The sequence below is a fragment of the Mercenaria mercenaria genome, chromosome 12 (assembly GCF_021730395.1).
Source record: "Mercenaria mercenaria strain notata chromosome 12, MADL_Memer_1, whole genome shotgun sequence".
NCBI classification, from domain to species: Eukaryota; Metazoa; Mollusca; class Bivalvia; order Venerida; family Veneridae; genus Mercenaria; species Mercenaria mercenaria.
The window spans coordinates 12,973,055-12,999,791 of NC_069372.1; the positions used below are offsets into that span (position 1 = coordinate 12,973,055).

The 26,737-nt window shown below is 34.9% G+C and overlaps 1 protein-coding gene across 1 annotated transcript in view; it reads right to left on the bottom strand.

Moving 5' to 3' along the window:
- Window positions 1-26,737, bottom strand: part of LOC123535487 (unconventional myosin-XVIIIa-like) — a 113,962-nt gene that overhangs the window by 34,654 nt on the left and 52,571 nt on the right. The window contains 16 exon segments of the mRNA XM_053519244.1: window positions 4,136-4,201; window positions 8,298-8,395; window positions 9,799-10,003; window positions 10,472-10,655; window positions 11,800-11,801; window positions 11,867-12,024; window positions 12,830-12,974; window positions 15,809-16,159; window positions 19,164-19,250; window positions 20,539-20,731; window positions 21,730-21,985; window positions 22,464-22,608; window positions 24,022-24,082; window positions 24,691-24,791; window positions 25,031-25,173; window positions 25,903-26,113. Of these exon segments, the coding sequence (XP_053375219.1) occupies window positions 4,136-4,201; window positions 8,298-8,395; window positions 9,799-10,003; window positions 10,472-10,655; window positions 11,800-11,801; window positions 11,867-12,024; window positions 12,830-12,974; window positions 15,809-16,159; window positions 19,164-19,250; window positions 20,539-20,731; window positions 21,730-21,985; window positions 22,464-22,608; window positions 24,022-24,082; window positions 24,691-24,791; window positions 25,031-25,173; window positions 25,903-26,113 (2,406 nt within the window).

Below are 26,737 nucleotides of genomic sequence, written 5' to 3' on the forward strand. Positions count from 1 at the left end.
TATTACCTACCCTTTGAGGATAACTCCAAATTCCAACTAAGTTATTATCAATGCTTTTTCATTATTCTTAAACCAATTTCTGTCTAAATTTGTAATTTCTCATATATTTCTGTCTGTTTCTGCATTTAAACTTTCAGCACAATTTTTTCACTGATGACTAAATCACACAAGCCATCTAAAATCTTAAGTACAGTTTAACAGATGCATGTAAAATTGGGGTTTATTTTAGATGCTAGTTGTTTATTACGATTTGAAGATTTTTATCTCCCCTGCAAGAATAAAAATGCACAGCAATAAAATTAAACATTCACGTTTACAACTTAGAATTAAATTTCTATCTCAAAAGATAATTTCCTTGGATTTAAATCTATGCTAATTAGTTGGCATGTCCAAAGTTTATGTTGATGCTGAACTTTTTTCCTTCAATAAACAATGAAATCAAAAGAGGATTTGCAGATCTGGTTAGTGCATACCTGCAAACTAAATGCTAATCCAGTAAAATGAGTATCTTTTTAACAGGCTTTAAAATTTAACTAAAACTACAGACACTGATTTTGAGAGATTTTTGAAAGAAACATAAGTATAGCCAAAATATTTATCTAACTTGATGATCACCTGAACTGTCTAAACAAGCCCGTGTCCATCAGAATTGCGTTAACCAGCCGGGACCACCCTTATTGCCTAAACAAACACCAGTGCACAAATCATTGAGACTTAAACTATAGTCATACTCAGCCTTTGGTAGACAAATGAATGTTTTGTTGAGGTATTTCAGTAAAGGTGTTAACAACCAAGAAGGCATCTTTAAATCTGTCTGCCTTTTATACAAATAAACAGTACTATCATCTCTTAAAATTTCAGACAAATAAAGAAAATCTAACAAAACCTGAAAAAGATTCCGAGTAAGTATTGGAAATGCTGCAATGCCATATGTGCACTTTTTCATTTATTGTAAGCTATAATGCATAGAAATACCTGAATAAAACAAATGAATTTATCATAACTGGTCACTCTATGTTTTTATCAAAGTTTCAAACCTTGTTTTATTATTATAGTTCTTTGAATAATACAATGCAGTCTAGCTGACCCTAAGAAAACTAGAGCAGCAATGCGGAGCAATATACGTCCATAGGTATGCCCTTTGACCCCTAAGTGAGATCATGACCTTGAAGCGAGCCATCCGAAACATGCGCTCTGCATGTGTTAAAATCCTTCAAGAAGTTCAAGAGTTACAGAGCGGACATGAAACAAAGTCATATGACCTTTGACCCCTTAGTGTGACCTTGAACTTAAAGCAAGCCATCCAAAACATGCGCTCTGCATGTCGTCTCGATGTGGTGAACATTTGTGTCAAGTTTCTTCGAAATCCTTCAAGGGTTTCAACATTTACAGAGCGGACATAAAATCGCTAACGGACAGACACCGGTGTCATAACATAATACATCCCTTTGGGCATATAAAAAAGCAAAAATAATTAAACTTTGTAAAAACTTAATAGTTTACAGTACCAGGAACAATCCTATAGGTAAAACGAAAAGTAACTTTCATGCCAAGATATTCTAAATTGATTGGCTATCATGGAATGTTAAACTTGAAACATCTGCATTGCTAATGCTAGGGTATTCATTAGAAAAAAATATAGATGTATCTTGATACACTTAAAACAAATTGCTAAGTCACTGACTTTTGTTTCACTATTATAACTGACACAAGTAAAACCTTTAACACAGACAACACAGATCAGTAAAAGCCCTCCAAACAAAGTATGTTTGCAAAATAAAATGATATTTTTACATCAAGTTGAGATAAATGCCTTTTTTTTCACCAAGGCCCGTATTCATAAACGTTGTCTCAGTAAGATAAACAGTTTCTTAAAAAATCTGCTATTACAACCAGGACCTGTATTCATCAACGTTTTAAGTCTGAAACTTTAGACTAACGACTTCACAATTCAGTTGGGTTAAGAGTCACGCCAACACAATTTAGGTCACATGAAGACATTCCCAGCTTTTCACAGTGGAGAAGGATCCCAGATACACCTCTGGACATCATTTTAGGCACCACACGCAGGCACCTGTGGGAAAAAACACTGACCTTCTACAAGCCTAAGCTGGATGGCTTCCTCACATGCATAATTCTACACCCAAAGAGGTTTGAACTAACATCGTTGATGGGCCAGTCATTTGAAAGCCCTTGGCCTCTGAAGCCCATATAAAGACTTTAAAATGCTAAATGAACCACACCATGAGAAAACCAACACAGTGCATGTGCAACCAGCATGGATCCAGACCAGCCTGCGCATCCGCTGTTTGCTAAGTAAATGGTTTCTCTAATTGCAACAGGCTTTGAAAGCGAACAGCATGGATCCTGACCAGACTGCGCAGATGCGCAGGCTGATCTGGATCCATGATGGTCGCAAATGCACTATGTTGGTTTTCTCATGGCAAGGCTCAAATTTTGTTTTTTCTCTGTCACTGCTCTGCATGAACCTTAATTCTACAGCTGCATACAGCTCAGCCAAATTTTACATGATGACAGTACAAATTTAATATTTATAAACAAAGTTACATGCTGAAAATCAGCTGTTCTTAAAGCAACTCTTTCACACATTTTAGGTGAAATTAATTTTCTCTCAAAATTCCATAGAATGTAGGTACATGTACTTCAAAAATGACCGGTGGTACAAACTTATTGACAATAATTTTTTCAGGTTATCCTAAAACACTAACAAAAATAATGTGCAAAAGGGAGACCAGTAACGCTTTTGAAATAATGGAGAAAATCAACATTCTTCCTGCTTTTTTTTTTTACCAATATCTAACATTTATTTTCACTTACTTTAAAACCATTTTTTTCAATGCGATATATACATTCTTTATGACAAACTCGGTGGAAAAAACATCTTAAAAAAATTTCAACCTTTCTGTGAGCAAGTAGCTTTAAGTCTAACTTTCTGACTTTAAAGATAGATGAGTATGGGCCCGGCTGACCAAATCAACACTACTAGATTTCTAACCATGTGACCTATACATTATTCCCACTCTTACAACTGACAACTTCTCCTCATGAAAAATGACTTAAAAATCTTATGACAAAGTTCTGAGGATAGGCTAAATTTACCACTTCTATCACATACACTGCTGTTCTTGTTTCCTAGGAAAAACAATGCTACATCAATGAGAAATGTTGTATCAATTAGCAAAGTTACATGAAAAACGACAACTTGAATAGATAAGTTATTGAACATAATTAGAAGATGCTCCGGGAAGCTAGGTAATGTCTACTGGAGTATTGACAGGTAATTAGTACTTGCAACCAAAGACAGGAACAATATTTGCTGATGACAACACAAAGCAATGTTTTTTTTACCAAGGCCACATACTAAGAAACATTTGTTACGTATACCTTAAAACAGTGTGTAGCCTTACGTAAAGGGTGGTAAAAATGGCAAGATTTTTAAGGGTTTTGTATTATAAAATTTATATAAATAAATTATACTTGTGCTGTGGCCAATATTACTTTCAGGCAGGTCAATAAAACTAGCTACTGACTGAAATTTTAATCTGCGGCTGTGAGAATAATGCTATCACACTGTTTCTATCTTGATTCAATTAACAAATCTTTTGGCATCATTTCTTATCAACATCAACATTAAAAAGAAACGATGAGGATCCGAAAACATGCATGCCAAATTCTGTGCAAGTCGTTAAAATTTTTATGCATTTACAGTCACAAGAAATAGCTATCTGATTATTGCCATGTCTGCAAGCCAAACATTTTTAAAAGAAAACCTTAGAAATGTATAATCCAAAGCAGCACTTCACAGAAAATGTCTCAAGGCTTTCTAAACAATTGTTACATAATACAGGTATTATATCAAATAATCAATTTAATACTATTGTGCATATCTCAGCACACAGGGACTTTAATTCCTTTATTTACTATAAACTAGGATGATTGCAGGAAAAAATAACTAATTTGGTATGAAATACTAAATCTAACAAAAGTGTCATGTTAGAAACACCCTTTAATAATATTCTTAAATAACTATGAAAACTACAGTGAAAACAAACAGAAGTCATTAAAAAACCTTAACCATACTCTAAAATGTATTTTTTTAAAAACTCCACCTTACCTTACTAAGTCCAATCCTATAGTTGAGTTTGTCTATGTCTAAATTCTCCACAATTTGTATCACAGACTGGAAAACAAATTGACAAAATAAATTAGCATCTTAAAATGTTAAGAGAGTTAAAAATACAAATCATTGTCAAATGTCTGGAAATTTCTCAGAAATTGTATGCAACACATGTTAAATACAGACAAATTAACATATTCAAGGAAAACTGTGCCATGTGAATTTAAAACGAGCTAATGCAAGAGCCATAAGTTAGTTGAGAATTATTTTTTGTCAAAATGTCTGCAATAAAAAGTCTGTGATTTATCTCTGCAGATGTTGGGGGGGAAAAAATTAAATTACTAAATTTTTTGGTTTCTAAAAAGAAAGAAATCCATCTTAAAAGACTTCATAAAAACATTAAAAAATTTCTCTTGGGCCTGTATGATACTATAGTTCTTATGTAAAATGAAAAAGAAGTCAGTTTTATTTATTCTGTTCCCTCCAATGAAAAAACCAGTAGGGCGCCAATCAACTATTCTTTAACTATACTTGGCCTTTATCAACTACTAATTTAACATACTAGCAAACTAAGTTAGTCAGGTAATTAAATAGGAATAGATTTACTCAAAATTCCCTGGCAGACTAACAAAGTCTTTGTTAAGACATAAAAAATCGTTTTTTCCCCCACACATAATGACTGCATTGCTGTTTTTCCCATAATATCTATAATGTCAACATTTCTGTACCCATATGTATGTTTTTCCTCCAAAAAATGTATAAGTTGATTTATGGTTTATAATACATGTATCTTAGAGTGTATACAATACTGTTAACTTAATGTATTGATAGCCTAAAATTTGGAGTGAAATTGATTGATAATTATCTTGCATCTGAATAATTTTGAAAACTGCTGACATCAGCAATTTTGTATTAAATGTCAACAAACTGGATACAATTATGCTTCTAAGCTTAAAAATAAACTAGGAATAAAATTTCTTTTAACACTTTCTCTTGTTGTCTATGTGATAATTTTAACAAAATTCAAAACCATTAAAAGTATTTCATAATACCTATAACTATCTGTGTTCAGTTTTTTTCTGGACATAAATGTTGTCTTCTAAAATTTTCTATAAAAATTCTTGTACAAAGGAAGTACAAGAGACATTATACAATAAAACTAATTTATCTGAAGTATCAAATAAATACTCTGTGTTCAAATCCAGGATTTTACCTTGTCAAAATCCTTTTTTTATTATCCAAAAAGATATTCACATTTAACAAAATGTAGATCACACTTTTTAAGCAACTAATGCCTGGCAAGAATTTTGTTGTATCTGCTACTTTCGTGAACCACCCATATATATATATATATATATATATATATATATATATATATATATATATATATATATATATATATATATAATACCTTGAAAAAATATCTTTCTTTTTTGCTTTCTTCAGTTTCTTGTATAACTTGTGAAACCAACAATCTTAATTTCTTTGAAGTCACTTTATCAACAAATCTGGCACAACTTACACCAGACAAATCTTCAAATTTCATATCAATTCAACACAATTAAGAGATCTGCAATAACGATACATAGATAACCATGGCCAAAGGCAAAAAAAAGTTAAAATTTCATATGAAAACATTGCATAAATTGGATAATAATATTATATATACTGTGACACAACATTTCATCTGTTTGTGGGATCACTTTCTTAATCACCACCATAAAATTTCTGATCATATACCCCACACATTGCTTTTAAAATTTGACCAAATTCTTGCCTACCAAGTGGGTATTACACAAATTAACATGATTGTTTCATGGGTTTAACACCTATTTCCTCAGTACAGTCAAACTTCGTTTGCTCAAAATGATGGGACAAGCAAAATTTGTTCAAATTATCTGGCATCAAACATTATACAAGGATTTTGCTGCAATCGGATAATGAATTAAAATGAAGTGTAGTGTTCAAATTATCTGAGTTTGAGCGATTGAAGTTCGACTGTAATTTTGGTAGCGCAATGGCTGTCCGTTAACCTAACACAAGTTCCTGGACTCTGGGCAAATGGTCATTTGTCAACTGACAACTTCTCCACATGACTCAGTCAGTTAAATGACTTCATGCAGACACACCTTCCCTCAAGTCCTCATGGAGAATATACATTCACCTGGAGGTCAAACTCATGACCTTTCGATCTCAAGCTCTATGCTTTACCTACTCAGCTAACTGGACTGGCTTCTTCAAATTGACAAACGGCTTATTGCCCCTTCAAAAATTTCTGTCTTAACACAGAAATCGTCCTTACATTTTTGGTGATCATCTTACATTCTGTTAGAGCTTAAACAAATTTGGTCTTGTAATGACCGAAAAATTGCAAACACAAAATGTTCATGATATGGGCAAACATACAAGGGTAAATCTATATCCCCAGCCCCGCTCTCCTTTCCATTTCGAATAAGAAAAATAACATACTTCCTTTGTTATACTGTATCTCAAACCATTGTGCTGAATTTTAGACTGCGAATTGTATATTTATGACTGTTTAGGTTTAGACATAACAGTCATGAACCATTCCCATCATAAAACGATTTCAAATTATCGGCATGTTGTATTTCCCATGTATAAACTAAAATAGACAATCAAACTCATTAACTTGTACACCTTTCTCTTCATTGAGTAAACCACTCTCAATTTTACAAACACAGATCATTTAACTAAAGGATTTACATTAAAAATTCCACATAAATAAAGAGATATGCAGAATCTTTAATCGTTCATCTATGTAATCATGAATATCATGAGAAATTAAAGACTTTGTAACTTTGTTTTGTCAAGATCACTAGACAAGATAACTCTGGTGTGAGAATTTCTACATTCGAAAATTCTCAAGTGAATTTTCAATCAATGCTGAAATGCATTTCAGATGTGATTTTTCAATCAATGTTCTGCATGGTATATTTTTCCAACTGCTTTGTGCAAAGTTCTCCCCTGGAAGTCAAACAAAACCACTCACTAAGGATTTTTGATAAAGTGGACAAACCCCTTTCTGCTGTTTTAACAGGTGGGATAAAACCCCTCCTGTTAAAATTTCAAAGCCGATAAAACTCCTCCCTTTCAAAATTCAAAGTGGACATAGCCCCTTCTGTGAATCTGAGCGGGATAGACAATGAAGAAAAAATATATGTATTAACTTTGAAAGAAAGACTACCTCCGTTAAGAAGAGTGGGAGAGTTTCCTACTATATGTTCAAGATTTGTTCACCTTGATATTAAGCAGGCGAGTTTTTGTTCACCTTGAAGTTTCAACAGGAGGGGTTCTGTCCTATCTGTAGCCACTGCATGAAGGAATCTGTTCCTCAACAAAAATTACAGGGAGGGGTTTTGTCTGGGAGTTTTGTCTTGCACTCTTCTCCAATTTAAGAAAGTATGTCACTTCTACTGGTAAGCAACTGAGGCCCTGACAGCTACTTTTTATCTTCATAATAACTTAAGATTTGAATGACCCTTTTAAGGTGCAATGAGATTGGAATGCTTTCCTTATGCATGGTGATAGATAAATTCCCAAGCAATCTAGAACAGCCTCAATATAGTTTCAGCTTTTTCTTCAGATAAAGATGAAATCAACTACAGTAAAACAGTGATCACTCAAAGTCCCTTGAGATGAGCGAAATGCTCGAACTATTATGAGTTTTGAGCGATCTGAACACAGAAAATATGAAGAAAACCACTGCGGACATTATTAATTATTGGGTTTGTTAGTGACCCCCATGGAAACTGGAAACATGTGGGGTCAGTATGATAAATGGGGGGGGGGGGGGGGGGGGGGGGGGGGGGGGTGAGGCGATAGTCAAGTCACCATATTTATCATACTGACCCCGTATGTTTCCGTGGAGGTTCACTAACATACCCTATAATTGATTTGTTATATCAAGCACTTATCTATAGCCTATATCAACATGAAAATCTAATGATCCTCAACAGAAATATAAGTGGCCACCATGTGATCACTTATAACCAATGGAAATGCTAGAATGTTATGTGAGATAAAAACAAGTAACCTGTTGAAGTCGGCCCTGGTACTTCAGCCACAGACACTCATGGTAGTAGTATTTCACTGTAGCACCATTAAAGATTGTTACAAAGTATATTACTAGTATACTCACTGATTTCTCATTCATATCCGGGGTGGGTTTGGCACTAGGTGGAACCAGACCTTCAAACTTCTGTATGAACTCTCCGAAAGTTAAATGGTCCGGGAAACCTGAAACCATGTATCTGATAAATATGTTTGCATACATGTACGTTTGTCTTTATATACTTCACACATTAAGGCTAAACTATGAAACACTTATACAAGAAAACTGTATTCCCACATATATTTTTTTCAAATTACACTGTCCAAATTATGTAATCCAAGAAAGTCATGAGCATTTTTTTTTGGCTTGTGTAACGCAGTTCCAGCATGTCAAGTTCATTCATACATTTTGCACATAGTACACAATCCTTCTGTCAAAGTTAATTCACATATATTTTTTTTCTCATACTGTGTGATAACAACACATATGTGTATCACAGCATACTTCTGGTAATTAATCACAGCAGGTTATATAACTACCTGACTGTGAGAAAATTTAGTATAGCATTTAATGAGATAAATAACATATTGTTAATTCTTCTCCTTCAGTGAAGTACTTTGTTTCTATTTATAGATATATGAGAAGCTACAGAGAAGTGAAAAACGTGACAGCAGCTCAAACCTTAAGTGACATGTTTAAACCCCACTTAACATGGAAGCTTACCTCATCATATTAACCTTTATCATGCTGGGCATAATTGATTCTGCCTTTGCAACCAGTGTAGATCATGATCAGCCTGTACATCCATGCAGTCTGATCATGATCTGCATTGTTCGCCATTCAGTCAGTATCTTTTTGGTAAGCACCCCTTTTGACAGTTAATGGTACTGTCCAAATCGAAAAATGGACCAGTTCAATACTGAAATTCAGCAGGGTAAGACACAAGGGTCAGGGGCTATAAAACTTGAGTTTGGAGATAATTCTTGTAATGCTGTTTAGTCATTGGTCTATTTCTGAGCTTAAATTCAACCAATCAGATGCAAGAATTTTTTAGACTGGTCTCCAAACTTTATTTATAATCTTGGACCAAGTACTGTAAAATTACGTATTTCTATAATTGAAGATTCGCTCGAATGGTAGAATATTCAGTATAAATGGCCAACTTGTGAGACATGTAAGGCTATTTCTAACAATGAAAATACTTCTGTGTTTACGTTTGCCAATGCTGACCATTAGGGAATATATCGAAAATAAAATCCCTGCAAAATTTTATGACTTTAAAGTACTGGTTTCTCTGGAAGAGGAATCTATCCTGGTTACGAGTTGGCTTCGAAACTTCTGTTCAATTATATTAATACTGTACATTAGGAATATTTTAATCATTGTGCATAACTAGCCAAATTCCTTATCCCTACTGAAAGGCAAAAATCAAACTCACAAAAGTTAGACAAGATATAACAGCTTTGTGTAATAAACACTGAATGATAAATATTACACCTGCTGAAATGATGCCACATAAAAGTAGCAGTCTCTGGTAAAATTGTCAATATTTGGACAGTTCAAAATAAACAAAGAAAGACAACTCTACCTTGTCTATGAATCCTGACTGACTCCAGGATTTCGTTGCCTCTGTACTGAGCTCGGACTAGAGTCACATTCATTAGTATATCGTCGGGTTTCTCAGGTGCCATATCTGTCGGGCGGCTCAGCTCGCACAGTCCAGCATTAGCTTGAGGCAGTAGGCAGTGGATAAAATGACATTTGGTTTTTCTCAATGTCTCAATAATAGTATCCTGTAAATTTAAAAGCTTTTTTTATTTTTTGAAGATATCAAAAACTGTATAAAGTTCGTTATGACTTTACTAAAGACTCTGAAATATTTTCAAACTTTTTATTTGAACACTGTGCTAAAGTTTTAACTAAATTTGAAATTATTTCAAGATCTTCTGATTTTAATCAACACAAAAAAAATTGTGTAGTCAATTTTAGTCAATCATCTTTAAAATTAAGTTAATAAAAGAAACACAAATATTCTTTTTTTCCCAAGCACTGTTTCTCAAGTCCTCTTAGACTATAGGTCTTTTATTTTCATGCATCATTTCAAGCAAGAGCAAGTACCCGGCTTGAACCCCCAATGTTCCGCAACCCATTTGGATGGCTTTGTAATACAGCAACCCAAGCAAGTGAGGGGCAAGAGACCACTTGGCATGTAGGGCCCCAAAATATAAGAACCTTACAAAGAGCTATAGATTTGTACATACCACTTGGAATTTTACTTGCAGGCACATGGATCGTTTCTTGAGTCCAGCTGTACCAGACATGAATGTTCTTCTCATGCTGCCCACCCTTCGTAGTGAAGTGGAACCTTCCATTCCTACTATAGACCCACTGACCATTCCTCCAACAGGTGCCTTAACGCTGTTGAATAGTTCCTTGATATTAGCCCTGGAATGAAATTAAAGCATAATTGAGCCGTGCCATGAGAAAACCAACATACTGGGTTTGCGACCAGCATGGATCCAGACCAGCCTGCGCATCCGCGCAGTCTGGTCAGGATCCATGCTGTTCGCTTTTAAAGTCTATTGGAATTGGAGAAACTGTTAGCGAACAGCATGGATCCTGACCAGACTGCGCGGATGCGCAGGCTGGTCTGGATCCATGCTGGTCCCAAAGCCACTATGTTGGTTTTCTCATGGCACGGCTCAATTATCTCTTAAGTATTTATGCTTTCGCCCAAAAGATCATTTTTATACAATTTTACATATAACAATAACTTACAGTCTAACATTATTCTCTCACGCTCAGATCTTTCACTCACTTGGCCAGTCCAGGAAAAATCTCTTATGTTACACCTAGGTTCTAAAGTTTGACCTGATGAAGTATGGCAATATAAAGGAGCACAATTATTCTGTGGTGGATCTTTAATGAAATGATCAAAAGATCTGCTACCCAAGCAATCTTGTCTTTTCCCCGCTAAATTGGCAAGAAAGTTGAACCTTAGTTCATTTTTCAAAGCTGAATATCAATACTGCTACAATATACTCATAGAGTAATACCCAACTGTGGCACTAACAGGGATTCAACTTAAGGTAACCAGTCTATAAATAGCCTCCACTATTATGCTAAGTAGTGTTATGATTTTATTTAGTTTTATTGAAGTTTCCAATCTGGTAGTTTAAAAAACATAAATTTCAGTTAAAAACAAGTAAATGGATATGTCTAAAGCAATATAGCATGTTTAAAAAAATATGTGCAACAAATCCATTTAATCTTTGTGTGACAAAAGGCCCGAAAAAAATGTGTCAGCACCAGCGACTTTTTCTTAAATTAACAGGAGTGATATTTTGACATGACTATGCATACTGCCTTAACATTTCTTTTGTGTTATGCATAGTATAACAAAACAGAGTGCCAACTGTCACAAAATACGCCTGTCATCGAACTGCTAATCAAGGGCCTAATCAGGAGGCCTAGGGGATTTGGTGGTTATCGAAATTGGCCAAGTATTTTGCCACAAACATTGTCAGCAGTTTGGTGAAGATCGATGAAACTGTTCGACTTAGAGGACGACATGTTTGGACGCGCCGACCGCTCTGGGTGTTCACAAAATATGGCCCCTCTTCAGAGATGGACGTATAACAGAGTTAAGTTCTCACTTTTTGGAACCTGCAGACTTGTGTTGCTATTTTGGGAATAGGGTTCTCTGCACACCTTTAATCAACATCAGCATTGTACTGGACTGGGTTGGTGCCCTGGAAATGGTTCAGGATGAACGTGTTCCCTAGAGATGATGCCTTTCGAAGCAGGCTGTCTCCTACAAATACAAAAAATATCTATGTGAAATATGCAAAACATGTTTTACATACTCATTAAGAACATAATATTTCTTCTACTGACAGTGAAAAGCTTCTTTGTAATTTACTCAAAAAATGGCTTTTATTCAAAGTTTCAAAATGACACTACTAAAAGGCACTGTTCCATGTGTGTCTATTCAACGGACCTTTTTTTACATGAAAACACTAAATGCTCCTTCCTTTAAATATAATTTCCTTCTCTTTTATAGTAATGTTTGAAAGTGCACTGAAATTTATTAAAGTTTACAAAATCTCACATTTCGTTTTAGTTTGAAACTGAAACCAGGACAGCTGTCAAAGAACTACTTCAACTATAACTGGTGGGTGAAGACCCCAGAACAAGAGGTTCCTTGGCAAAACCAACCTCTAACTGAATGTCAGCATATGCAGACTTTGACAATACAAGTCCCTAAAAGACATGGTTCTTGTAAACACCCTAACATAATTATGTTAGAGTCAGCGCCCTTAGCTTAAGGGCAGAGTGCAGATCTATGGATGGAAGGGTTGCGAGTTTGATCCCTATGTGAGGTGTACGTTCTCAGATAAAAAGACAGTGTCTGAAATCATTTGTCCTCCACCTCTGACTCATGTGTGGAAGTTCGCAGTTACCTGTGGAGAACTGGTTAGTACTTGGACAGAATTGAATTAGGAAAGCTGGTTAGGTTACATAAGTTACATAACTGAAATACTGTTGAAAAATGGCGCTAAATGCAAAGTATGAAAAAAAAATTCAGATATATAAACTTTGTGAAAAGCAAAACTTACTTTTCACTTTATGTTCGCCATGGTAACCGAAAAACCTGTCCATGAATGAGTCTTCTGTTGCCCCTGGGAATATGGCTTCCTCGTCCAGTATCCATAGCAACCCTTTCTTCTCTGCCTCTCTCACTTCTGGAGTAGACGTTCGCACCTGAATGAAACAAAACATCAAAAGTTAGAGTCATATCTCGATGTTATTTTAAAAATTACTTATGTAAGTAACCATTCTTTAATTATACTGATCTAAGACTGTTGAATAATTAATGAAGAAAAGAAATAACAGAAAATAAAACAATCCCATGACAACAACATGCATTAATCATTATAAAAAAAACATAAATTTTAAAGAACAGGATATTTAGGCACAAATATCTGCAACAAATATTATAAAAAACAAGAACTGTCACTAATGGTGACAAATGCCCCCGCAGCGCCTTGACCTTTGACCTGGTGACCTTGACCTTTGACCTGGTGACCCCCAAAGTCAGTAGGGGTCATGTACTCAATAAGTACTATCAGCATGTGAAGTTTGAACGTCCTGGGTGCAGTCAGGTTCACGAGTAAAGTGCCTTCATGCAAAAAGTTAATGTTGTGACGAACAAACGAACTAATGGACAGACAGTTGAAAACTAATATGCCTCCCTTCGGGGGCATAAAAAATACATCAGTTGAAAACTTTCCAACTCTGAATGACGCACGGTTTTTAACTACAAAAGCTGGTCTATGTGCAGCTAACTTCATAACCAATATCACCCTGTGTTGTAAATCAAATATCATTTCAAATTATATAAGTAGGATTGGGTGCCATACAAATCATATTGTCAAAAAAGTTTTGAAATTTAGTTTTTTCGCAGATGTTGCTAATTTTGAGCAATGTCTTGTAAATTGTTTAGAAAGAATGAATATATTTACAACATTTGAAGTACAGAGTACTAAGGAATGTTCATGCTTACAAGCTTAAAAGTCAAACTGGATTTTAACTGTCAAATATCTATTTTATAACAGATTTACCAATGTGTATCACTATATCAGATGAAATAAGGTAGCGGACCCAAATTGACAATTGGCAAGTTATCTATTAAGTTTTCTGTTTGCAATTTCGGCATTCTCTGTTTTTTATGGAAAGCCATCGTGCACGTTGCGCTATATTTACATCTGAAGAATGCCAAATCACATATGAAATCATACGGAAACTGCCATGTGTCATTTTAAAGGTTCACTACCTTAAGTCACACAATATGTTTCATCTACTAAGATCAAAAGCTTTTCAGAAGCGTGTAAAGGCTTTATTTGTAAAACCAGTTTTTGTAAGTGCATAACTAAGAGAATTCGCACTATATACCTGTTACAAAATTATGAGCCACTTGCCAAGAAAAACAAAAAACAAACATTTCAATTATGCAAGTCAAAGAACCATATCCCCAAAAAATCAAACAACATGTCATTATCACCAAAGTAGATTTGAACAACCTAAAATTAAAGTCTCTAACAGCTACAAAAAAAGAAACTGTTATAATAGAGAAATTCATATAATGTACACTGTTAAAACAAATACATAATTTATTTTACACAATCAAACCTACAAATGGTCAAGAAGTGGTCCAAATTTGCACGTGGTATTATAACACCACTCAATTTCATTGGTAAAACCTTCTATTTAACATAATCCCTACAAATCAGAAAACATCTACTCTGACCCTGACATCGTTCTGTTTTGTGGAGCTCTAATGCACTGGTAGTTTTTGTCTCTGTGTAAATATTTGGGTATCAGTATGCATTTACATATATGGCCAAGGCAAAGTGTGCAGAGGCAAATCATGCACTGTGAAAAAAAAACAAACCTAAAATCTTTTTAAATGCTGCATGAATGTATTAGGTCTAGCAAACTGTGTTGTTTTTTTCCTGAATAAATCTATATAACAGAAGCCAAAGCCTGCCTGTGTAAGCATTTAGAAGTCACCGTTCTCTAACATACTTTTAATATGAGCCGTGCCATGGGAAAACCAACATAGTGGGTGTGCGACCAGCATGGATCCAGACCAGCCTGCGCATCCGCGCAGTCTGGTCAGGATCCATGCTGTTCGCTAACAGTTTCTCCAATTCTAATAGGCTTTAAAAGCGAACAGCATGGAGCCTGACCAGACTGCACGGATGCGCAGGCTGGTCTGGATCCATGCTGGTCGCACACCCACTATGTTGGTTTTCCCATGGCATGGCTCATATATAAATACCATTCCTTAGAGGTTGCAAGGACATGAGCAAAATTCTCAAGTTATCCAGGGTTTCTAGCAATCCAGACATAAAATATAAGGAAAACAGCCAGGGAATAGAGGCTGGTGGGAGGGGGATAGGGTGATCCTATAAGAAATGAGAATGAGCAAAATGCTTGCGTTATCCAGAATTTCAAACAATTCAAATATTGCTTGCTGTTGAATGCTCAGGCAAGCATTGTTTTACTGTACTTATAACCCATTTTTTCCAGAACTGTAATGTCCTTGTAATGAATAATTCCTTAAGATTTCTTTTTGGTTTCTGTTTACCTTATTATTTGAAAATAAACAGATTACATAATCTTCAGTGATGCAAAAGCCAAATCTTTGAGGATCAAAAATAGCTAAGATAATCTATGGCATGGAAAATTGAACTAGCTTCTGCAAAATGCCTACAGAACAATTTTAACAAGCAAAGTACACTAAATGTGAGATTTGCTAAATTAAAACAAAACTTCTGTGGTTTACCCATTTCATAGAAAATTCTACTCCCCTGTATTGTGCAATTAAGTGAGTGAGTAAAAACAACAAAAACACTGTATTATACCTCGTGAGACAGAAATTTTATGTCTAAAAACTACTGTAGTACAAACAGACTTTGAACAAAAAACTCCAGTTAAACACGATCTGCATAGTGCATATTGCAATTCCCTGTTGTATTTGTTTTCTAAGTCACCTCTCACAGCAAGCAACAATGACCTTGACCCATGGATACCTCATCATGGTCACCATGGTGATGACCTTGGTTACTATGGTAACTTCCAGTCTGGCACAGGTGCTGATAAGATTTCAAACTTGAGGTCACTTTCACAGGAATTTTGGACGAGAATCCATGTTCACTAGATGTTGAATGACTTCTCTGTGGAGAGTGACCTCGAGTTTTCCCTTTTTGCTGACTTTCACTTGACGTAGACCAACTTCTTCTATTTTCTTTAGCATGATGACCTTGACCTTTGACCTTGAGTTGGTTTTCATGATCATGGTTCCGGCCAAGTTTGGAAAAGTGATCATTAACATGCAGGGTCTCCTTGCTTTCATGATAACTTGAAGGTCGTGGCTTTGAATGCTATATGTTGTGAAGGAAATAAAAACAATTCTGGTGCAGGGGAGATAACTACTAATCAATGAAATTTATGAGAAGCAGACGTCATTTTAAAAATAACTTGATCTCAATAAAGTTCTGTAGGTTACATGTGATTACTATAAATAAGTCAGAACTGACAAGAAAAATGTTTATATACTGCCTGACCCTTTTTATTTTGTGATAAAAAAAACAGAATTTTTGAAGATGATATTTGTATTTTGACACATAAAAATTATGTTGTTTAGTTATTCTTTCATTTAATTTCTTTATGTTTCATACTGGATATTATCAATTATCAGAAAATAAAAAATGAAAAATAGAATCTTCCCATTTAAAAACTAATTTGGATGATAGTCTAGGAATTAAAATCAAAATAGCCCTAGATTTTGAAACATTCAAAATACAAAAAGGCTGCTGACTAAAAACGGGATAAAATCATGCATGGAAAGGAAAAAATACACCAAAGAATGGAATCTACCATAAATGTCAAATACTAGGATAAAGTGAAAATAATAGATAAAAGGTTAATAAATACAATTCTCACAGCATGGGCAGACGGATTCTGAAATAGAATTCTAAGATATTCACATATCTGTTGCTTATATATGTCCTAAAGTTTACACTGGATTTCATAACTAAGTGATAAGCTTATATTATTAATTTAACAAAAAAAAATTTCTTTCTAAAACTGCCAAATTTTGGATATCTAATTTATGCAGAAAAATGAAACAGCCCCCAACCCTTATTTCCAAGCACGACTATAAAAATCAAATTCAACTATGTTTACAGTTGCCTTCAAACTTTTCAGTAATGAATATGGCTTTACGTGAACCTTTTTGTATATACTCTGACCTGCATATAAGATGTAGTCTATAACGGAAGCCTTTAACTCTGAAGGCAAAAAACAGTCTTATAGTCGAGTAATTACAATAAATTACGATGCTGTAAAAAAGTATAAAACTAACAACTAGCGCTCGACTATTCAACAGCCTTGTCAACTAAATAAATACAAGTCGAAAAAGGGGCATAATTCTGTAAAATGCAAAGTAGAGTTATGAATCCTGGACAATGCATATCAGACCGTTACAATGAACAAGTGTGTGAAGTTTCAATCGATTCCTATTAGTGGGTACTGAGATACCAGCTTACATACAAAAACTTAACCAAAAATTGCTGTCGAAAAAGGGGCATAATTTTGTAAAAAAGCAAAACAGAGCTATGGAACCTGTGCAATGTAAGTTTCACGGTGAATAAGTGTGTGAAGTTTCAATCCATTTCAACAAGTGGTTACTGGGATACCAGCTTACACACAAAAACTTAACCAAATTGGGACGCCGGAACCAATGAATGGGTGAGTCCAATAGCTCTACCTATTCTTCGAATAGTTGAGCTAGAAAGGCAATGCATTATAAAGCTACTGTTATTAATGATAATAATGGGTGAATATAATTTGAAAAGTGTAAAAAAAAAAAAAAAAAATCTAAAGCGAAGTGGGGTTAAAATAATACCTGATAAACCTATAGTAATATACAGATTTTTTGTTACATAATAAGTAATCATACACAATTTTAAGCTCATAAAGATAAAGTGCTAGTATGGTAAATTTTCTAAATTATAAACAGTATATTTTAACAGAATTTAGATATGACCCTGCTATTTGTTGTTTTTTTTTAATCATGAAAATAAGCTATTGCTGCATGAAGCCGCTATTTCATATTTGTCTTTTCTTTCTTTGTTGTTTTTCTATCTGGGTTTTATGTCACACCCACACAATTACAGGTGATACGACGGCTTCTGAGCTTTTGGTGATGGAGGAAGACCTCAGGTGTTTCTCAGAGAATTATTTCAGGCAAAGGCAGGCATCTGGGTAGAACCACCGACATTCTGTGAAACAGCTGCATGAGAAATTCTACAGCAAAACAATGGTTCCAGCCAACAGCATTGAGGGGCAAGCCACCAGAACCACTATGCCTTGAGGGCCCCTTGAAAAAAACTGAGCTTAAAATAACGATATTGCAAAATTACATAAACTAGCCAGCAAATTCAGTCACAGAAATCACATATTTATATTTCATGTAATAAATCAGTTATAGCAGCACAATATCATGTGATAGATACAAGAAAAGCATAAGGACCTAGGTTAGCCTCAGACAATATTTTTTTCTGGTATAATTTATAATCACATGATACTGCTCAGCTGTAAAGTCCATAATTAAATTGTTATCAATGCGTAAATCTGGCCAAATTGTACTTCTACGTAAGAAATAAAGCTAGGGAAAAAACAACACTGCAAACAAATTATGATGCAGAAAATGTGTCTTCAGATGAATTTATAAATAAATCACCAATGTTTTGTAATCAAAAACCTTTCCGCTTTATCAGAAGTCCCTCAATCTAAATCGATAGAGAGGCTGTGATATGCATACTTAAAAACATGCACAAGACGTGTAACAAATCCCTAAGATAGGGAGATGGATTTGATCTAGCTGCTCACTACATGCAACAGTCCAAGTTCTAGTTTTGAAATAAATCACTTATGGAAATTCCATGGTTCTGAGCTCCAACACGTCATAGTGTCAAGCATAGCAGCACAACGGAAAAGGTGGATATCATGAAGGATATATAGATAATAATCTTTGTATCGTGTTAGTATCAAAATAATACATCTTGAACAGGACTTTGCTCTTAAATAAAATCACTGTCATTCAGATGTGTATCTTTATATCACTCAGTCGTATAATTCCTTCACATCTGTCTACCAAATGATTATTCTATTGAACTACAAATCACTGTTTGGGATATGTTACTTCTTAAATGAAAGCCCTTCCTAAATTTAAAAAAAAAAATAAAAAATCTGGAGGTATGAGGCTTTAAAGGCCCATCTGAAAGTGATATTTACGTGCTTAAACAGTTCAGTAACAGATTTCTTGATTATTAAACTGTTTTATTGATTCCAGAACGGTATTCCCAGCCAGTAAAAACTTACCAGGGTCTGTTGAGGAGGTTTTTCTATCAGTGACACCATTGCTGCTGGAGATGTTGTAACAAACTCAAAATCACAGTCTATATTCTCCTGCAATTCGAAAATCACATTTCAAAATATTGAAGCAGATTGAAAAAGCAAGCAAATATCAGACAAATCAATTGATTCTTAATATGTCTCATTTCTAGAAATAAAGGATTGAGAAAACAGTCAAAAACTGAAGAAATTGTCAAGGCTTAGAGAAAAGCTTTATTGTCAAAGAATCCAATTTTGTGGGAATGAAATTTATGTTTTTTTGGCTAAAAAAAGGCTATTTCCTGGGGATAAGAATTTGTTGATTTCAAATTTGTGAAGATAAAATAGGCATTTTGCTTGTTTGTTCAGATTTAATTTCTTTGATTGATGGTTTCAGGAATTTCCTGAAAATTTAAGTCCCACATGCAGATGAATTATTTCACATTAATTCTGCCTTTTCTGTGTTTGGAAATGGAATTTATAACACAATACATAATGCTTAACAATGCTCTCTGAATGTGTGGAGACATGTACGAATTGACAGCAAAATTACTGAAGCATAATATATGAAGTTTTATTACTTTTTTTACTAAATCAGTTGGAATTTATCTTTATTTTTTGCTATTCAAGTCTTGCTCTGTGAAGGATACATAGGCCTATATCCCAGTGAAATCTCTTTCTTTTTAAAGTGGCATTATGCGCATCTTACTGCACATACCGTGTTTTTGGAGAATGTTTTATAAAAGCAATTTTTGGTTGCTGTACATTTAAATGTGTTAAATTAATGGTAATGCCGCATAAGTAATTGAAGTTGATGCTTTAGAAATAAGGTTATCGGACCTTGTGAGATTATAGTTCTTTTCTGCAATCTTCTACGCAGTGATTTCCCTTACCTAAAGGTAGAGATTTCTATAGTTGAAGGGAAGCAACCCCTGCATGCAGTTTGACTTTTCAAAAAAAGACTGCCCCAGTCAAAATAAGAAAAGTCATATTTGGAAAGTTATTATTTCGTACTAGTAACAGGACGAGTTTGGTTTATTGGGTTAAAAGCTATAATTCCCTCCACCCTTTTCACACACACACATCTATTTCAGCTGATTTTTTACTTGAAAAATGTTCATATTTCCACTTTAATAAAGGTAATTTTAATATTTCTAATATTCTCTAAACTTTTGGTGGGCAGTATATGCTTCCTAACAGCAGATTTTTTTACAGATAAAATCTATTAAAACCTTGATAAAATTTAGCCAAAAAAAAAAAACCCACATTATTTTTGGCATGTAAAGAAACACATTGACTGAAAATTACTTCAAAATCACTGATTTTGAAAAATTCAAAATATTATTTGCAATGCTTTACTTACCTGACTATAGCGGTCCTGGGGTGTGGTGAACACCAGATCATGGAAGAGAAGTTGTAATTTCTCCTGAGTGTAGTTATGACAGAGATCTTCAAAACTTGCACCAGACTGTCGACCGCATGTTGCAGGATTCTGGAAGCCGGGAGTGTCGAGCACTGTGACGGATGCCATGGATCGGTAATTTGAGGACAGAGATCTGTATGAGGAAAATGAAGATTGAATCAAAAGCCTACTAACACTTACCCTGCAAAATTTCTATAATGGACTGGTCCACCATTCAATTTGGGCAATACCATATATTATTCGAAGAGTGTTTACTGAAAATTTACTGACTGAAAAGCGAACAGTGCAGACCATGATCAGACTGCATGGATGTGCAGGCTGATCTTGGTCTGCACTGGTCGCAAAGGCAGAATCACTTGCCGCCAGCAGGCTAAAGGTTAATAACTTGTTTCCACTTGGCACTAGCAGGAGGTTTCAAATGTGAACATTTATGTTTGATTGGGCCGAATGCCGTTTTTCGAAACTATTTCAGGACTGCACATGAATTTCTTATTGACAAGTGATGGGGTCCATCAGAAAATCATAATAATTATAGGCAGAAGTCCTGACAAAGGTCGTCTTTATCGGTGGTGTGTTGATTTTAATAATATAAGGGTTGATCACCTCTCTTAATTAATTACCAACAGTTTCTTCACTGACTGCAATACATGGGCCACAATTTTGACGTATCGACCATCGACAACTGTATGGCATTACCTCCCTTGGCATGCACATGCACAGAGGCAGTGCTCAAGCAAGCTGAGAAGTTGGACTGCTGATGAAGTCTGCATATGGCTACAAAAGATTGGCTTTGGACAGCTGGAGGGGAAGTTTTGAGGTATAAAAAGAATTCAAGTCGATGTATTCAATAAGCTGTTTTGTCAATTTTTACAGATCATTTCAATCTGTCAAATGGAAGACATGAACGAAGGTAGGTTTTAGGTAGTGGTGGTTTATGGAAAATTCATAATTATGTATAGCGAGTTGGAGGAAAATTAAAATTTATGAGTAGTGGGGTTGGAGGAAAATAAAAAAATTATGAGTTGTGGGTTTTCAAAATGTGTCTTTTGACCCCGCACCCCCCACTCCACAATACAACAAGTTCTTGAACTGCTCTAACGTAACTTTTAAGTGTTTTGTATGATATGTTACCTATTTATCATGGAGACTATTGCATTAAAGACATCTGAGTACAATCCAACCACAAAGCCCTCAAGGGCTTCCATGGCTGTGGTATGAGCCTCACTGTCCTTAGCTGGACTGTTGCGCATGGATGTGTTCCTTGTTAGGGTTGCGGTACCAGAGGAGGAGAATATATTCCTTGCAAGTTCCTCAACAGATATACCCAGGAGACTGGCGGCACGCTGAGCACCTGCAGGTCGTGCAAACTGACCTTTGTTGTTATTTCCTGAAAATTATCATTTCTATTTGAAATACAGTACAACCAAGGAAAGGTCAAAAAGTGGTCTGTTAATAAAACATGTTCTCAAACAACATAAAAAAGAACTGAAAAAGTGGTCTTTTAATGCCAGTGGTCTCTCCACAGATGTAGGCGCTAAACAAGTTAGAATGTAATGAATAGTGGTTCTCTGCAGAATTACAGATGAAATTGCACTTATATTTTACCATGATTTTAGTTTCATGTAATAAAGCTTTTATTTTGCAATGAAATCGAGAAAAGAACAAAAAATCTCATTAAATTTATCATTAAAATTTTAAACTACAAGTTCAAAAAAGCAACTTTGGCCAAATCCACCAAATTTTCTGTCTATGAAATTAACTAATTTAACATTACTTGTATGGCTGATGTGTTTGTTTTTCCTAAAGCACTAGCGGACAGTAAGGGACAAAATAAGACTTTATTTTTTCCTCCAAAAGATGCCTACCTTTAACAGCCCCAGCTACACCTAGATGATATATAGCAGCCAGAACTGCACAGATAGATTTGATTTCATCCTCATTCATTCCTATAGTATCCATTGCACTGTAGATCTTTGCCCAGTATTGCATGGCTCGTTGTTTGTCCTCAGTCTGTTTAAATAAGAAAATATCATACAAGCACCTTCTTTAGTGGTTAAAATCAATTTAAATGTACCTTATACAAATATAATTTCAGCTTATGTTTTTTCGGAACAGGGATCTGTGCTCAGGTGGTTAATTTTGTTTGTTCTTGGTTTAACACCACTTTTTAACAGTATTTCAGTTAAGTAATGGAGGGCACTCAACCTTCCAGCATTCCTGGGTAATGTTCTAGTTAAACCTGTTCTCCAAAAAAATGTTAACTTCCACACAAAGTTCAGAAATGGAGAGAATGAATTTTAGACAATCTTTACAAACATCCAGAGAACCTGTATAACAGGAGCTGTCCGTAGACAGAACACTCGGCTTTTTCAGAGAAACAGAGATATTGGACGTTATATAAAACTTAAACCAAAAAATCCTAAGATAAAAAGTGGCATAACTCTGTCAAAATTCAAATCAAAGTTATGAGGATTGTTTCTCCTGGTGTAGACACTATTTAAAGTTTCAAGTCAAAAGCTTTGATAGTAACAGAGATATCTGACTATATCAAAAACTTTAACCAACGACGACGGTGACGCTGACGCTGCGGCGAGTGCAATAGCTCTACATTTTCTTCAAAAAGTCGAGCTAAAAATCCCCTGGCGATCAAACTCACGACCCCATAATCAGTAGATCTACGCTCTTCCTATTGAGCTAAGGAGGCGAATAGCCAGGTGATTAAGGTCAATGAATTTGAATCACTTGCTCCTCATCTCTGTGTGTTCAAGCCTTGCCAGTGTTGTCATGTGAAGAAGCCATGCAGATGACTTTCAAAAGGTTGATGGTTCTATTATGGTGCATGCACATGCCATCCTTCGACAATAAAAGCTTGAAAGTTGCCCTATGATCTACATTGCATCAGTGTGCTTTATAAACAAAAAAAAAAAAACACTTTAAGCAAAGGCATTATGTTGTGTTTTTTTGTTTAAATTAAATTTTAAGGTAGTGGACCCATAATGACAATTGGAAATTTCTATTCCATTCCATCTCCTTTGGATACCAGTTCAGCTTTCTACCGTAAGAACAGAAAGCAAATTGCTCATATGACTTACATTATTATCAGAGGATTGCCAAATCGCCATTTTAGAATCATACAAGAATAAATTATCGCACGGAAATTACCAATTGCCATCATTGGCCCACTACCTTACCTTGATTTTTCAGGTATGCAATGGCAGCAGCTAGTCTCACTAGTGTGCCTGGATTCTGCGACAGTAATGACTTCATCTCTGCAATTCTCTGACAACTTACTTCCATGACTTACAGGTAGCGGATGATTAGGAAAAAATATATGGCTTGAACAGTCAAAAACTTGTGCTTTACCTAGTGCACTAACTCAATGAGACACTTAGGGTAAATATGAAAGATGTCAGAATATTTTACCTTTTGTAGAGGTGTCATGAACAGATTGGGATCATTTAGATTGTTCAACTGTAATTCAGACCTGAAATTGCAAAATGATAATGTATATGTTACCTTTTGAGCTACAAATATAATTATTTAAATATGTGTGTATAAAGGCTTGACAGAAGTGAACAAGTGCTTGAAGGGGAGTGGTGGTCTAGTGGTTAAGGTGTCAGTCACTCAACCTTGGAGGTTCGTGGTTTCGAGCCCCAAATGGGGTCACGACCACACCTTATATGACAAAAGTATTGGTTTTTCCAGTAAGCAGACTTGAGAGTGGTTCAAATAAGCTTAAAACCTTTCATCTCAATCGAGCTAAAAACTGATAGGTGCTTCAGAAAAGTCTCTATTAATACAGCCGTGACAATGATATATAAAGATTCATTTCTAACTCTTTTGCTCTCCTCTGTATAATTATGTAAACTTACACTTGTGCCTAAATAAAATAATTTGTAAGTTTATAAATGTTGTCTGTATTTACAAAAGTGATTATATTTCTAAAATATATTGATCATTAAAAGCATATGTTTAGATAAGCATATCTTTTGTTGTTTTATAATTGTAACAGTGTAATAAGTGAAAACAAAACAAAATTTGTTAAGTCATCTATGACTGACTTATATCATTGTCAGTTAATTATTATATTACCTTAGTTTAGAATCCATTCCTGCCAGTAACTGATAGAACACATGAAATGTTGGCTCTCCCTCTGGCCGCCTCACCACTCTTGTCTTCTCAAACATGAGTACCTGTAAATACAACAACATTCATATAAAGTATTCACACTTCTCTGTGTATAAAGTATAAAAAGCGGTTACAAATAGGCCAATAAGAATCTGAAAATTAACAATTTGAAGACTGTTACAAGATAAGAGCACTAAAAATAAATATTAGTGGAACTTTTCTTTTAAAAGCCTTACAGCATCAAATATTGTTTGATAAAAAAAAAAATTGTGCAAATTGTGTCTAATAATTAACAGTAACCAACCTGTACCGATGCTGACACTACTTGTCCATTATGGTCGAAATCTAACGTTGTCAACTGAGAGAACCGGCTAGCACTAGTGTTCAGTATAGTCCTACTATTACCAAATGCCTCCAGTAACATCGTCATTGCACTCAGCTTGTCCACTGTAAATTATGCATTTTCATAAAGTTGTGATAACAAAACATTTTCCAAACTTCAGTTGTAGTAAAAGTATCTTTTTTTGCAAACCACAGAAATTATTTGTTAACATTTTTGTGATAATTTTACTGCAGTTCAAAGATATGCAATTTAACCGACACAATGGTCCAGGGGTAATACGGTCCGACTATGAAACCAGGGATTGGGAGTTCAAGCCCCTGCTCCTCCAACAAAAATTACTAACATTTGGATAAAAGTTCACTGTATGGGTGCTTTACTTGTGACATGTTAGAGAAACTGGGAAGCTTCAGGAAATGGAGAATCTTCTATATCCAGCACTATCCTCAAACTAAAACTTCTGGAGGACTTGCCCATATTTGCTACCTACTGCGCATAGACTGAAGTAAGCTGAAATATGTAAACAATGCAATCCAACCACTACTGTCTTGCTCTCCTGGTCACAAAAAAAACTAGGTTACTAGGTTAACCTTTAGCCAGTGCTGGCTGCAAGTGATTTTGTCTTTGCAACCAGTGCACTGTTCACTATTCAGTCTGTAAATTTTCAGTGAATACCCCTTTGAATAATAAGTAGAACTGCCCAAATTGAAGATAGACCAGTCCATTTTAGAAAATTAGCAGAGTAAAAGTTAAAGGCATAATGTTATATTTGTTATTCATAACCCCTTACCGAATGGTAACCAAGCAAAACAAGACAAGACTTATTAAATCTTTACCTGTTAAAACATTATTGACTGTCCCAGCACTTAATGTAAGGTATTGTAGTATATGATGAACATTGTACGTTTTCCCGCTACCACTTCTACCCATGAACACAATGGACTGATCCTGACGAGTGTTCAACATTTCACGATAGGCAATCTGTGCTGAGGCAAATATATGTGGTGGCATATCTTCTTGTTTACATCCCTTGAACATCTGAATAACCTGGAAACAGTAGACGAAAATGTTTTTTCAATAAATCACAAGGTCTACATTTGATGTGAACCAGTAACAAATATTCTCATATCAAAAATGTATTATTTGGTGACTGAATGGGCCAAGAAAAAGTGTTGCAACATCTGATTCATAAATTTACATATCAAAATATATATAAGAATTGAAATGATACAACATAATGGTGTTTATTTAATTCTAACACTCTGAATCAGTTATAATGAAAGCAGAATAAGTCACCAGATGTCAATGCACTTCTAAATTGTTCTGAAAGATGTGTTACCTTCCATGTTTTAATATTTATAAAAATACAGTTACGCTGATGTCACACCAAGCTACTATATTTGGTGCCATACATGTGTCATATATCAGTGCTTCCCTATTTCATCCCCCTTTAGATAGAAGACATATGTCCTCGTGAAATTATTCCAAAGCTGTATAACCTCTTTATCATCATTCTAACTATATTAAAACATAGTTCTACGTTATATTATTTCTTAAATACACAACACTGAGATCTATATCAAAATGCAGTTCAACCAAAAATGTTATAAGGTCTGCAGTGGAGCTGAGGTCAATATGACAATGCTGTTCTACCTGCACCAACTTGGCATG